The 14,695-nt window shown below is 40.3% G+C and overlaps 1 protein-coding gene across 12 annotated transcripts in view; it reads right to left on the bottom strand.

The window, feature by feature from the left end:
- The window catches only part of ATP2B2 (ATPase plasma membrane Ca2+ transporting 2), a gene marked incomplete at its 5' end in the record, with an annotated part of 180,885 nt that overhangs the window by 40,067 nt on the left and 126,123 nt on the right, over positions 1-14,695 (bottom strand). For all 12 annotated transcript variants that reach the window (XM_080625697.1, XM_080625698.1, XM_080625701.1 and 9 more), the window contains 4 exons: positions 5,826-5,913; positions 6,910-7,089; positions 12,488-12,722; positions 13,292-13,533. In XM_080625697.1, coding sequence (XP_080481823.1) covers positions 5,826-5,913; positions 6,910-7,089; positions 12,488-12,722; positions 13,292-13,533 — 745 coding nt within the window. The remainder of the gene's footprint in view (positions 1-5,825; positions 5,914-6,909; positions 7,090-12,487; positions 12,723-13,291; positions 13,534-14,695) is intronic.

Below are 14,695 nucleotides of genomic sequence, written 5' to 3'. Positions count from 1 at the left end.
TCTGAAAGCAAACTATGCAGCTGGGATAAGACCAGCATAGCAGGGGAATTCTTAAAGCTTGGCAAAGCTTCCACCTCAAAAAGCTTTTGCCATTTCATTGATCTGTTCCCTCATCTTCAGCTGTTTGGCCACGACTTCTTACCTGTCAAAAAGAATTTTATTCAACGGCCATAGGAATACACCTAGAACATAACATTACAGTGTGCTCCACACACAGACTCTGCTGATGTGGCAGGCATCTGTGGAGGAGTCATGTGGCTTGCATCAGGCATAGGGTTTTCAGAGCAAGCAGCTTGTTTCTGATGAGGGAAAAGCTGCTATTTGAAACAACTCTGTATAGCTATCAAGAGGGGCACTGTACGCACAAGCTTGCTAGAAAAGGTACCAGCACTGAATACGCAGGTGAATGTGAAATATATCCAGTACCTCCCACCTTCCTTCCATCTAACATTAATCAAATAATTTCAAGGTTAATGTCAGTGTTACATGTAATATTACAGACAGCATTGGTAATTGTGAACAGTGCTCCACAGCTTCATGAAATTAGAATAGAAGAACACGGCTAAACCACACATGTTTCTGCACCAAGCATGCACCACAATGTGCTTTAGGTTACAGGGGAACCATGAAGGCATCAAGGCCTCTCACAAAGTTGCATTTAATACCAACTACAGAGACCTAAATGGTATTTAGAGAGTAGAAAACTCCAGATTCAAGTGCAGTATACTTCCTGCTTCCTTTAAACTGGTCTTATGTTCTTTGCTTCAGGGAAGAGTTGGCTGAAGCTGACTTTTGACACTGTGGAACAGGTCAACTTCCTGAATTCTTCTTCATATGAATTTGAAGAAAAATAAGTTTTAACATTTTCTTACAAATGAAAATTGAAAACCACTTACAATTTATAACATGCTGATATTTAATTTCAGAATTTCAATTAATACACTTTTATCTATATTTATTATTCCACTTAGTCTCACGGCATGTCCACATTAATTGGGCCATATATAATACCATCCTGTGCAATAATATGTGAAATATTTTAGTAATTTTAAGGGTAATTATTAAAAATCTTTTCTTCTTTCAAGTTCTCTTTCTGCTTATTAATCCATCAGCTTTATATAAGAAAGGAATAGTTGTTTTCAATATCACAGAAAAATAATTCCAGCCTAATTTAAACATATTGGAAGGCACAGCTTCTTTAACTGATAAAGTGAATATTTACTATACCTTCTCATGAGAAGATGCTATTTCCCATCAGTTCTCAACAGTTGCTTCCCATAGTATTTTAAGTAACAGCATGACAATATTGAAGTATTTCAGCAATAGTAGTATAAGGACACATGAGTATAAATTCTATGAACTTGTTATATTTTGAAATAGCGTAAAAAATGGAATTATACCAATGGGTGTCATAAACCCCGTAAAAACCTGTATTTTAGTTGGACTGAGATATCAAACCTTTTCACTGCGATATCAAACCTTTTCACTGCACTGAAACGGTGACGCTAAACTTTTTGTTTTCGATGTAGCTCTACTTCAAAGCCATCAATACTTGAGACCAACTGTCTGCCCAGCCTGCAGTGCTGAACCATGCCTTTGTCTAGTCCCTCCGCAGTAGTAAAAACAGAAATGCAAAATGAAAATGATCCTTTAGCAGGGTGGGATTGTGCTATGTTAAGGAGAAAAAATATTCCCTCCAGCAGCTGTATGTCATTAAATATTCAATATAAAAAAGTTTACTTTGTGATGTGTGCTTTTACCCTAGAGCACATAGAACACATCAAAGAAAAGAAAACCCTCTTGATCCCTCAAGTGTCTGAGAAAAACATAACATTTTAACAAGAGGCCCCAAACTAGTGAATATTTCAATAGTTTCTTGTAACTTTTAATGGCCCTTGGAGTATTACGAGCCAAGATTGCAGCGTGATTTTCCACAGACTTGTTCTTCAACTTTGGAAGACAACTTCCTTCTGCAAGTAATAGAGGAGCCGACAAGGAGAGGTGCCAAGCTTGACCTCGTGCTCACCAACAGGGAAGGGCTGGTTGGAAATGTGATGCTCCAGGGCAGCCTTGGTTGCAGTGACCACAAGATGGTCGAGTTCGAGATCCTCAGGACAGTGAGAAGAGCGTGCAGCAAGCTCACTGCCCTGGACTTCAGGAGAGCAGACTTTGGCCTCTTCAGGAGCCTGCTTAGTAAGGTTCCATGGGATACAGCCCTAGAGGGCAGGGGGGCCCAAGACTGCTGGTTGATATTCAAGGATCACCTACTACAAGCTCAGGAGTGTTGCATCGCAGCTAGAAGGAAGTGCAGCAGGAGGGCCAGGAGACCTCCCTGGATGGATAAGGAGCTGCTGAGGAAGCTATGGGGAGAACTGGCTACCCTGGGTTTGGAGAAGGCTGAGGTTCTTAATGACTTCTTTGCCTCAGTCTTCACTGGCAAATGCTCTGACCACAGCACCCAAGTCTTGGAAGGCAGACGCAGCGACTGTGAGAATGAACACCCTGGGCCCACTGTAGGAGAGGATCTGGCTCGAGACCATCTTAAGAACCTGAACATACACAAGTCCATGAGACCTGATGAAATCCATCCGTGGGTCCTGAAGGAGCTGGCGAATGAAGTTGCTAAGTCACTGGCCATCATATTTGAAAAATCATGGCAGTCAGGTGAAGTTCCCGACGACTGGAAAAAGGGAAACATAACCCCCATTTTCAAGAAGGGGAAAATGGATGACCCGGGGAATTACAGACCAGTCAGTCTCACCTCTGTGCCTGGCAAACTCTTGGAGCAGATTCTCCTGGAAGGCATGCTAAGGCACATGAAAAACAACAAGGTGCTTGGTGACAGCCAGCATGGCTTCACTAAGGGGAATTCCTGCCTGACCAATTTAGTGGCCTTCTATGATGAGGCTACAGAACTGATGGACGGGGGTAGAGCAGTTGATGTCATCTACCTGGACTTGTGCAAAGCATTTGACACTGTCCCACACGACATCCTTGTCTCTAAATTGGAGAGACATCAATTTGATGGGTGGGCCACTCGGTGGATAAAGAACTGGCTGGATGGAGAAGGACTTGGGGGTGTTGCGCAGTGAGAAACTTAACATGAGCTGGCAGTGTGCGCTCGCAGCCCAGAAAGCAACCGTATCCTGGGCTGCATCAAGAGGAGCATGACCAGCAGGTCGAAGGAGGTGATCCTGCCCCTCTGCTCTCGTGAGACCTCACTTGGAGCATTGTGTGCAGTTCTGGTGTCCTCAACATAAAAAGGACATGGAACTGTTGGAACAAGTCCAGAGGAGGGCCACGAGGATGATCAGGGGCTGGAGCACCTCCTGTATGAAGATAGGCTGAGAAAGTTGGGGCTGTTCAGCCTGGAGAAGAGAAGGCTGCGCGGAGACCTCAGAGCAGCCTTCCAGTATCTGAAGGGGGCCTACAAGGATGCTGGGGAGGGACTCTTCATTAGGGACTGTAGTGACAGGACAAGGGGTAACGGGTTCAAACTTAAACAGGGGAAGTTTAGATTGGATATGAGGAAGTTCTTTACTGTAAGGGTGGTGAGGCACTGGAATGGGTTGCCCAAGGGAAGTTGTGAATGCTCCATCCCTGGTGGTGTTCAAGGCCAGGCTCGATGAGGCCTTGGGTGGCATGGTTTAGTGTGAGGTGTCCCTGCCCATGGAAGGGGGGTTCAAACTAGATGATCTTAAGGTCCTTTCCAACCCGAACTATTCTATGATTCTATCTGTTAGATACTTAATCGCTCTATCATTTTAACTTGTAACATCTTCAAAACATTAATTCTATGTATATTAGTTGCCTATGGCATTCAGTAGTAGTAAGTATCCCTTAGATTGTTGCTTGATTTTGTTCAGCTCTATTTCATTTATTTCATTTTTCCTGGCAAAGGTTTTATTTTCCTCTTAAGGGAAATCCTGACTGATTCAAATGAAGACTCCCAAGGGACTTATTTAATCCACTTGATGAAACATAAATTGTTGTGTGTTTCGGAAACAAATAAACTATTAGGCTGTACAAGTCATGTCCTTCAACACTATGCAACAGTCTTTTCAATGCTCTAGAGAAATGAGTAGACTTCAGCTAACTTGGTGCAGTTTTAATACTGACTTATGGAGTTAATAATTCTGTGGTCCAACCCAGTGGTCTCCAAACCTTTTCAATCATGACCACCTATTGGTAAAATCTTTCTGAGCACATAGTCCAAAATATGTATTTTATTTATAATTATGCATATGTAATACTGTACTAATATATTTATGTACATTATAAAACATACATTAGAAAAGGATGAGACAGGGATGAAACAAACAGTATTTAAAAAATAATCTTCTATTTAATAATGGCAAAAAATATGTTCTTCCTGCATTCCAGTGCATTGTCCCTCATGTGTGTGCAGCCCACTTCAAGATCACTAGTCTAAACAGTAGCTGGAGGGGGTGAGTAACATCAGGATGTCTCCAGCTGCCCCATCTTGTGCATGGTACCAAGGCTTACCAGATTTCTCTGGAGTTATCCATGCTCCCAGAGTTCCTCACATACACTGGTCTCAAAGCCAAAGGACCCTACTGAGCCAATCTTCAAATTCACAATGGAACTTTAGCTCCAAAATCATGTAAACATTAAAAAAAAATTACATACTGCTCAAAAGCTTTTATCAATCATGTATGGGGTCATATCAATAAAACCTTGCATATCAAAAGGATTTCCTACCTAAATGTGAATTATTGAAGGAGCCAACCAGCTGATAACATCTAACTGATAAGCTGGATCTTACCCTGAATGTCAGCTCCTGCAAGAATTGCTAAAATGGGTCTCCCCAGACTTTTTAGGGCTTTAGCAAAATAATCTGTTTCTTTCTTCATCAGGAAGCCAGCAAATACCATCTGCTGACAGGGCTTCTGCCTGCACCAGCCCCCCAGCTTAAAATGGCCAGAAATGATGTTATTCCTAATCAAAAATTATCTGATTTCATCAGCTGTCTTTTATATGTGAACTTCAAGGTCAACAGAGTTAAGATTTCAAGTCATCAAGAAGTGAGTAACAGATAGGAAAAAGGCTTTATAAAGAAAATCATGAACAAATCCCTCTTTTATAGGAGCATTCCTTCTGCAGTGTTTTAAGAGAACATCATTTGTGTGGTGCAGTCTGAGCAAAAACAGACTAAAAATAAAGCCAGAAATCTAAAGGAAGCCAATGCGCCCCATAGCATGAGTGAGCCTATAGGAAAATGGACTACGCTTAAAAAGCCCATCTCCATTCATGTAATGATATAAAGGGCAGCTCCAAGTTTCACCATCTCCAATAACTGCTACTGTAACATGAAAAGTGTTTTATCTTGGAATACTCGTTTAAAATAATTGTCAGAGAACGGATGCACTTGAGTGACTTGAGATTGTTCTTGTTTTCTTCATAAAGAGGTATAGGCGAAGAATACATAATCTGTGCCCCCTCTGGTTTTATATGAATAACTAAGTAATATTTTCTTTCTGACCAGCAAACACACATTTTCCCTTCCCAGCTACAGCCTGATTCTAGTCCAGTTAAAAGTCACAAGACAAATATGAGACTGGTATTTCTGTTATTCATGCCAACCAGTTTCCTGTTCTTTTCCATTTGAAGACTCAGGTAGAACACAAACACAAGAGACTTGGTTACTAGAACACTTCCTTGCATTGTGTATAAATGTGCAATTAAAGCTAAGAACTCAGTTATATTTGTAACAGCAGAATTTTCATAACACAGATGACGTGCTGAGCATACTTCAGTAACTCTGGCATTAGTTTCCACACACACATAAAGCAGCCGGCACGCACCTTTGACCAAAGTGTGTTTGTCAGTGGGAGATGAGCGAGCAAGCACCCGAAGCTTTGGCCAGATTTTGTCGATCCGTTCTTGCTCAATCTGGAAGGGGGGGACACAAAAAAAAACCCAAAACAGTAGAACTGTTAGCCTGTGATTAGCAAAACGCAAACTATGTTTACGTTTGTGTGGCAGCTGATTTGCTTCACTGCCCTGGTCTGCAAGTTTACTCCAAAAGCACAGAAAAATTACAAGAGCCATCAAAACTGCAAACGAAGACAAGGTGAAAACAGGCAGTTTACTACTGTCAAAGCTCAGCTGTTGGCTAATGTAGGTATATTGGCCACAGTACCTAATCAGTTTTTCTTCTCATCTTTATGGATTAATTCCACTCTGTATCATGACTCTAGATAGAGGATGTTGACAAGTAGAAGAGTGTTATTCTATTCTAACTTTGAATTCAAATCCTTCACTCCATTTTGACACCAATAATGGCAGAATTTTCTCTGTATACCAATATAACAAGTACAAACCTGCTGCATATACTAACACTCCTAGGACTCCATCAACCAATGCAAGGAATAAATGACTATGTCCATTCATTAATGATAGACTCAAAGGGACAGCACAGTGTTTGCTTTTTCAAAGCTGACTTCAATAAACTTTGTGTTAGCTCCATCTTTTATGAGGAGTTAATCTTCTGAAGAATAAAGTTATGTGAATGGTTAGAGTGAGTGGATATAGCAGTACATTAGATAAACTGCTATAAAATAAAGAACTGGGAGGAGCTGGTTCTCAGTACAGATTGCATTTCTATGAGAGAAATATGCAAACTGCTGTTGAGTTCCTCCTCTTTGCTAACAAACCTGCTTTAAGGTGCTTAGCTTGATTTCTTGTAGACTGGTGCTATGGCTCTAAACAGCACTGAATTAGGCTAACACTAAGCCGAGAGCGGCTCTGCATGAGGAGAAGGCGGACACATTTTCAGTGGTATTCTGAATTGCAGAAGGCTAGCAGTAGAAAGAAGTAGCAACTTCTCCAAGTAGTCTTTACTGATACGAGGTATACTGTATACGAGGTATTTAGTACATGAATTACCTCTCCTTTCTCATTTCGGATCCTTCTGTTGAACTCTTTCCCTTCAAGGCAGAGAAAGTCTTCTCCTGGATGAATGATTCCACATTTTATGGCAATGGCACGTGCTGTGTTGATGTTGTCTCCAGTGACCATGCGGACTGTAATTCCAGCTCGCTGGCACTTTCTTATGGCTTCTGGGACCTACAAAAGCGATATAACAGGAGAGAAAATTCCTAGGTAAGAGATAAAGTTTAAGTCATTCTGTTTCTAAATCAGAATATTTTAAGGGTAGGAAATTCAGGAAGGAAAAGGTGAAATCATATGTTTTATGGCATATTATAGCTATCTGACTATTACAGAATTGAAGTTACGCCACAGGCAAGACAAGTCTTGTACTGAGGAGCACGCAAACCCTTTTTAAGACAAGCTGCCTAAAGCTTCTCCTGACTTTACTAAAAAGGAGTGCTCTGCAGCTTTTCTGACCTTTAGCATCAGGTAGAGCATGCTGTACACCTCAAGAACAGCCTAGACAGATACCTTCAGCATACCACCGCTTCTCTAAATTTCATTTGTACCTAGAAGAGCCTAAGGGCATCCCAGGACTCTTAATGAAGGCAGAAACCCTTCCCAGAACTAGTGAAACTGAACTTCCTTACTACAGCAGATAGCAAGGAACAAGACATAAAGCATTTCTAGGTTGCACTCGTTCTTACATGTGGGGCAGCGGAGAGGTACGAGAAGTAGGCAAATGACACTCAAGAGAGGAAAAAGATTCCCTAAAGATGAGCATGACTTAGATAAGAAGCATTTGAACATTAGGCCGTGATCCTAAGTAAACCTCCAGGAAATCTGAAGGTTATCCCTCAAATTAAAACAGCTCCAAAGACCTGGCCCTAGATGCTTGTTCTGCAATGTTGCCTAACACTCTCAATCTATGGAATTCATACATATATCATACTTGCATAAATTCCCCAAATACATAGCTGACCACTGGCTGCAAATTGCTGCTGTATGACGGCTGAGCTCCTTCAGTAGACAGTTATGTAAAGTAACAGGATTGTCTGACTGTGATGAGTTACGTCAGCAATCATGTATATAGAGAGCTGTTGACTTCCTACATAAACTAATAAGCAAAGGATATGATTATGAAAATAATTTTATCATGATTATTGAAAACTAAGAAATAAAACCAGCAACCCCCCCCCCCAAAACCCACCAAAAACCCCAAACCAATAAACCCACAAAAAACCCCAACAAAAAGCCCCAAAATAACAAGGAATTAAAGAAAGGGCTATCAAAATGATATTACTGGCTACAACAGCAAAGCCTCACTATATTCTACTACCAGTTCAGTGCAGTTTGCCGATCATAACCTCTAGCATAGATGCAAGTGTATTGTAGAACTCAAAGCCAATTACAGTGGATTAATCTCACCCATTAGTACAGAAAACATTAAGAAAAAGAGCCACCATCTACATGATTACCCTGTTACTTCTGTGCATCTCTAGATCTATTTTAATTTCCTCTATAGATGCAATAAGTGACGCTGCCGAGGGCAGGGCATTGTCTTTTGCATTACAACCACTGCTCTGATCCAGTGTGGCAAATGCTGGCCTTCTAATGATTCCATGGGACCAGAGAGGCTATGTATCTCAGGCTGCACTTCAGACTGAAATTACACACCATATTGTAGATAATGATTACTCTAATCAGTGAATAAAATTTCACACCATGTTTCTGCATCTTTAATAAAGGCAGTTGTGAAGCTTCCATTTCCCCAAAAGCCTCACTGAGCTAAGAACTGAGGATTGGACTAGTACTTGTCCCATGACTACAAAGAAAATCCCTCCACCCGGAAGCTGCATCCATACAATGTGCTGTTTGCAGAATGACTCTGTCAATACTGATGACAGAACCAACAGAAAAAATAAGGCACAGAGATTTATCTTCCCATTCTCCTATCTCTACTAACAGAATATTATTCCCACAAGTTGGATCCTAGAAACCTTATTTGGACCTAAAGCCTTTTAACATTATGAACTAGACTTCTGCGGGGCGTATACAATCTATGGGGGCATTATATTTATTGCTTAAGTGAATGACTCCTGATCTAGCCAGTAAATTAATAACCTTGTCTATATCCCATTTGCCAATTTGGAATGCCTTTAGTAGCCACTTTAACTGTGGTGACCTTCATGCACAGGATAGGACAGATTTAGATGACTTTCTGTAAAACCAGCACAGTGGACGAACCATGAAGGAGAAAATAAATTAGAGTGCAAACAGAAAAAGGTTTAGTCAGAAAAAGTGCCAGTCCTATTACACAAGGTCACAGGAGGACAACCTAGTTTCCAAACCATCTCAAAATCAACTAGAACTAGAGATATAATTCTGTTTTCCTCTTCTCTCATTTTTTTGGACAGCTGGTGGGTGGTAACTGATTTAATACTGTGTACAGTAATTACAGTGAAAATATTGTTCCTATTTTTTTATTGCTGTAAGGAAGAAAGAGTGTTGGCAGACTGAGTGGGCAGGGGAAGCACATATTTTCCATTAGTTCTGCAGAGCTTCAGTACACATTTTAAAATCCTCTGGTCTGCAAAGAAAACCTCCTGGTGCATGCACACATGCATAAATTATCCAATGCAGGAATATCTGTCAGAATCAGGTGGCAAATAAATAGGTGGCATTTGGAAGTGGTTTATGTTCACCTCCCAGAAATAACAGATTGTAGGCGTACATTGGCAAATCAGTATAAGTCAGTTCAGACTCATTAAAATCAATCCAGAAAGACTGTCAAGACCAACAGAGAATCTCTACAAGAACAAGACATCATTCCATTTGTTCTCATATATTTATCAAAGAAAAAAACACATACACACACAAAGATAAATATTAAGCAGGTAGTTCAGTGCTGTTAACATTGAATTAAGCTAGTGTCTGAATTAACCAAGGAATTATGCAGAAGTCATGCATGTCCAGTGGTTACACTCCAGATAAAGCTGTCCAGTTGCTGGGTATCACTATTGAATAATTAATCCAGGTAGTTCCTTTTCTTGTACAGAAGGAAATGCAAGTGCAAGAAAGCTCCCAGCATTATCCTCCGAACAGATGGCAGAACTCTCTGAACCCATGCAAGCATGGCACCACTGACACTGTAGGGATTCCAAGGATGCACACCAGCACCGTGCCACAGGAGCTTAGTGGAAAGAAGTAGGCTTCCATTTTGCATGTGTTAACTCCAGCAATCATCTTAGAGAAAAGGAGAAAAGTGAGCCTTTCCCAGGAAAAATGGGAATGTAATTTAAGAGAAACTTAAGGCGACCAGGATGGTAACACTGGATTGTTTCACTGGATGTACCTAACCTAACATTTGTGTCGGAACAAATTCTGATATCCATGAGAATAATAACAAAGCAGCAGCTGCAGTAATAGTTCTATTTTTTTATATCCTTCTTCCTTACAGAAGGCATTTGGAATGTGGTGTCTAGTGATGACTTTATTTAATAAATGGGCTTAATTCTGGCAAAATACTAAGATCCCTTATAACAAACAGCTCAACATCTTACTATTTGCCTCTACAATGACGATTTCACCACTGTTTTATATATATATATATATATATATATATATATATATATATATATATATATAGTATGATATTCCTACTAAATCAGGAATTCCAGACCTAGCCAGTTTGTCTGAAATTCACTGGGTTTTTGCTGGCTTGGGTTTTTTTTTTGTTCCTTCCTCTCTCCTAAGGCACTGCTACTACCTTCTACCCATGTATGGTATAATAATAAATTAAACATTGTTTTAAAAGTTCTCAGGACATTACTGCCACTTAAAAACAGCAAAGAGGGAAGAGGGGGGAAAAAAGAAGAAAAGGCAAAAGGCAAAACCCAAAGCCCCAAAAAACAATTGTCCAACATTTGGTAAAATTTTGAAATAATAAACATTTTACCATGTGTCTTGCAACAAAGTAAGAAGTGTTACTGCATATTCTGGTGCTAAACTACAAGAAATTCAATGCATTATTCACATAATTACCTAGAAATAAAGTGCTTTCCTGCCTTCACCTTCTTTGATCCTTTACACGGAAGTCAGAATTGACCTCTTTATTTTTAGCAATGTTACTCATTTTTACCTCAAGCTTTTAAGCAATTATTCCCAACGAGAGGAGAGCGGTTCTCTTCTAAAACATCCTCATCATAATCTTATGACTGGATAGTTTGCAGCTATTTTCAATAATGAGTGCAAATCCCTCATTATTTGGATAATATGCTATCCATCCCCTCAGTCTGTCACACACACACAACCTGACCTACAGCTATTTTCTCACATGGACCATGAATCAGTTCGGAGGGAAACAGGCCTGAGTCACAGCTCCAGTGGTCACTGGCACTTAGAAACTTCTGAGTGAAATATAGGTGAGCTAGAACATTAAGGAATTGCTGCAGGCAGAGCATTTTAAGGTTTTTAAACAGTTTAAGGCGTTCTGTGTCAGGTGTAGGGACAGATGGGTTAGCAGCAAGAGACCATCTGACAACAGATAAAGTGAATGCCATGTATATGATGGTTGTAGAGATAAGGAGTTTATTGTAGAGTCTGCACCTAAGCAAGATTTACTCTACATTATAACAGAAAGTAGTTACACAGTTGGTACCTGTAGTTGTAATGCTAGTTTCCAAAGTTACAGCAGTCAGAAGAGCGTACTTTATAAAGGACTCAGGGAAATAAATCTGGGCTTCTCCAGGCAACCTGTGCCAGTGTCTCACTACTCTCACAGTGAAGAATTTCTTCCTAATGTCTAATCTAAATCTCCCCTCTGTAAATTTAAAGCCATTCCCACTTGTCCTGCCACTACAGGCCCATGTCAAAAGCCCCTCTTCAGATTTCTTGTTGGCCCCAAAATCTGGTGAGTGCAGTAGCAGGCACATGCTTCCAATATCCACAGCCAATGCTGATTGTCTCAGTTAAGTGGAAATTTTAGTCATATTTTTACAAGCCACTGAAGTATAGCAGCCTTTCCATAGCAAAGCTTTTCCTTGGCCAAATACAGTAAAATCAGTTTTCCTGAGTAGCCACCAGTTACAATCTTAAGACAATTAATAAAGTGGCAACTGTTACATGGACTTCAAGCCTGCCTGCAACTTCAGTGGAAAGCGATCCCACTGCAGTTAAAATCACAGAATCACAGAAACATATTTCTGTGAATTCTGGCAATTCTAATCACTGCACATGTTTACTGTCAGAGTTGCACATCACTGCATTACTTAAACGAAAACGCTTTAATACCTGGGAGCATAATAAAACTTCTGATGAATACTACTCCTGGAGAGAAGGTTAAGTCATCTCAACTCTGTCATTCAGAAAGCCCTATTTTGTTTTATTTAAACATTGGTTGATTAATAGTTGATTTTTATCAGGTTAATTATTTGACTTATTATCAAGAAAAGCCTATTTCTAAAGTTCACTTCTACCTTCTTTGACAGAGCTAATTAAAATTGAAAAAAGATAAAACCTGCAAGAAACCTGTAGTTTCTTGGTTAATGTTCAGCTCTCTGAGAAATGCTTTATAACAGAAGAATCAATGTACCTCTGGCCTTACTGGGTCTTCAATGCCAACAACACAAATGCAAGTCAGGTCAGATAATATGTCATTTTCATTGTCCCAGTCAGGCTCTGGGCTGCTGCTGAAGTCTCGGAAGGCAACACAGATGGTTCTCAGCCCATCGCAGGCCATGGGTTCTATCACTTTCTTCACCATTTCATCTCGGTCGCGGGGTCTGAAGATCCGAGGTTCACCAGCTGCATTAAGGATCCTGGAACATCTGTTTGATTTGAGAAAATACATAAATTGATTGTGTATCAGCATGGCTGCTGACAGGTATTTCCTTGTGTCGGCATATTTCATACAACGGTTTCTTTTTTTGATGGTAAGGTTTGAATTTCCAGTCTAAATATCTACATTAAACAAGAAGATTCACTACCGAACTGTCAGAGAGATTTTGTTTGCAACTTATTACAAAGACACCAAGAGCCCTTCAGCCATTATTTCCTCAATAACTATGTAATTAATGAGCTGACAACTTACAATGAAATTGAAAAATCCTTATTTTCCAAAAGGGTTGAACATAAACCATCCATTTGTGTACTGCTGAATGCAGATCCAAATCTTTGGCTAGCCAGTGGTAAGAAAAATAAGCCAAAGAGTTTTGCAAGAGTGAGCACTTTAAAAAAATATATTTAGAAAATAACAATAACAGGTTATACTCCTATAGTGTGTCATATTTCTGCTGTAAGTAGCAAGTTCCCAGGACCAAAATTCTCCCATTGTCTTATTAGTGTCAGAACACTTTGCCTTTTGGAAAAACACAGCAACTAATCCACTGGAACTTACTTCTTCAGCACGATTTCAGAAGCTCCTTTGCTGTACATTCGGAAACTGCCATCTGGCATTTTAATGACAGTACTCATTGACTTTCTCACAGAGTTGAAGGTGTAAACTTTATAGAGCTTCTCCTCGGGGATGAGGTTTCGAACAGGCTCATAATCCTGCTTTAAATCCAGGACAAATCCCAAGAGACCACACTCCGTCTTATTTCCGACCTGGCGAGGCAGGCCGCCCTCTTTCTCTGGTGGCTGAAGAGAAGGAAAAAATCAGATATTAATTTCTCTACTGATAAGCAGTATACCGCAGCTTCTGAACAATGAATGCAGAGTTGAAATGGACAGTTTAAGATCTGAAACTCGCTGACACTAGTCTTCCAAGTTTTAAAAACCAGCAAAAAATCTCACAGAGCTATAACCAACTTGAAGCAGCTATTCTCACAATGAGGAACATTTCCCTAGCCAAACAGCTACATTTGGTATCTTGCATTTCTTTGCTTTCAAATTAACCATTGGCAGTTGAATATCTTGTGATGGTTAAAAATGAAGTTTAAACTCAAAAAGAATTAATTATCATTTGTCAAAACCAGGGGATTTCATTTTCTCACCTGCTTAGAATTACATTGTTTTGCTGACTTTCATGGTTGTCATGGTTCAAGCCCAGCCTGTAACTCAGAACCACGCAGCTGCTCGCTCACTCCCCCTCCCTTCCTCCCCCCAGCTCCCAGAGGGATGGGGAGGAGAATCGAAAGAATGTAACTCTCATGGGTTGAGATAAGAACAGTCCAGTAACTAAGGTATAACACAAATCAGTGCTGCTGCCACCAATAATAATAATGATAAGGGAAATAACAAGGCGATAGAATACAACCGCTCACCACCCGCTGACCGATACCCAGCCTGACCCGAGCAGTGATCTAACCCTTCTGGGTAACTGCCCCCAGTTACATCCTGGGCATGACGTACTGTGGTATGGAATACCTCTGTGGCCAGTTTGGGTCAGGTGTCCTGTTCTCTGCTTCCTCCCAGCTTCCCCTCCTCCCTGACAGAGCATGAGACTCACAAAGTCCTTGGTCAGAGTAAACATTACTGAGCAGTAACTAAAAACATCGGTGTTATCAGCGCTGTTCCCAGGCTGAAAGTCAAAACCACAGCACTGCACCAGCTACAAAGAAGGAGAAAAATGACTGCTACTGCTGAACCCAGGACAATGGTTAAAGAAAGATCTGTCCTTTTCTTCCTACCAGGCATTTCTCATGTAATAATAAATCTATGTCTAATCATAACAGCAAATTTCAGTGAAAAAGGTATTTCCAACAATCTATAAAATAACAGTTCTACAACTAAAAGTAACTGTTTCTGTAATTACCGTATTTTAGTCTGCTGCTTCAGGCAATAAATGCTTTATATGTTA

Source organism: Psittacula echo (genome assembly GCF_963264785.1).
Source record: "Psittacula echo genome assembly, chromosome: 9".
Classification (NCBI taxonomy): Eukaryota; Metazoa; Chordata; class Aves; order Psittaciformes; family Psittacidae; genus Psittacula; species Psittacula echo.
This window is presented reverse-complemented; position numbering and strand designations above follow the sequence as displayed.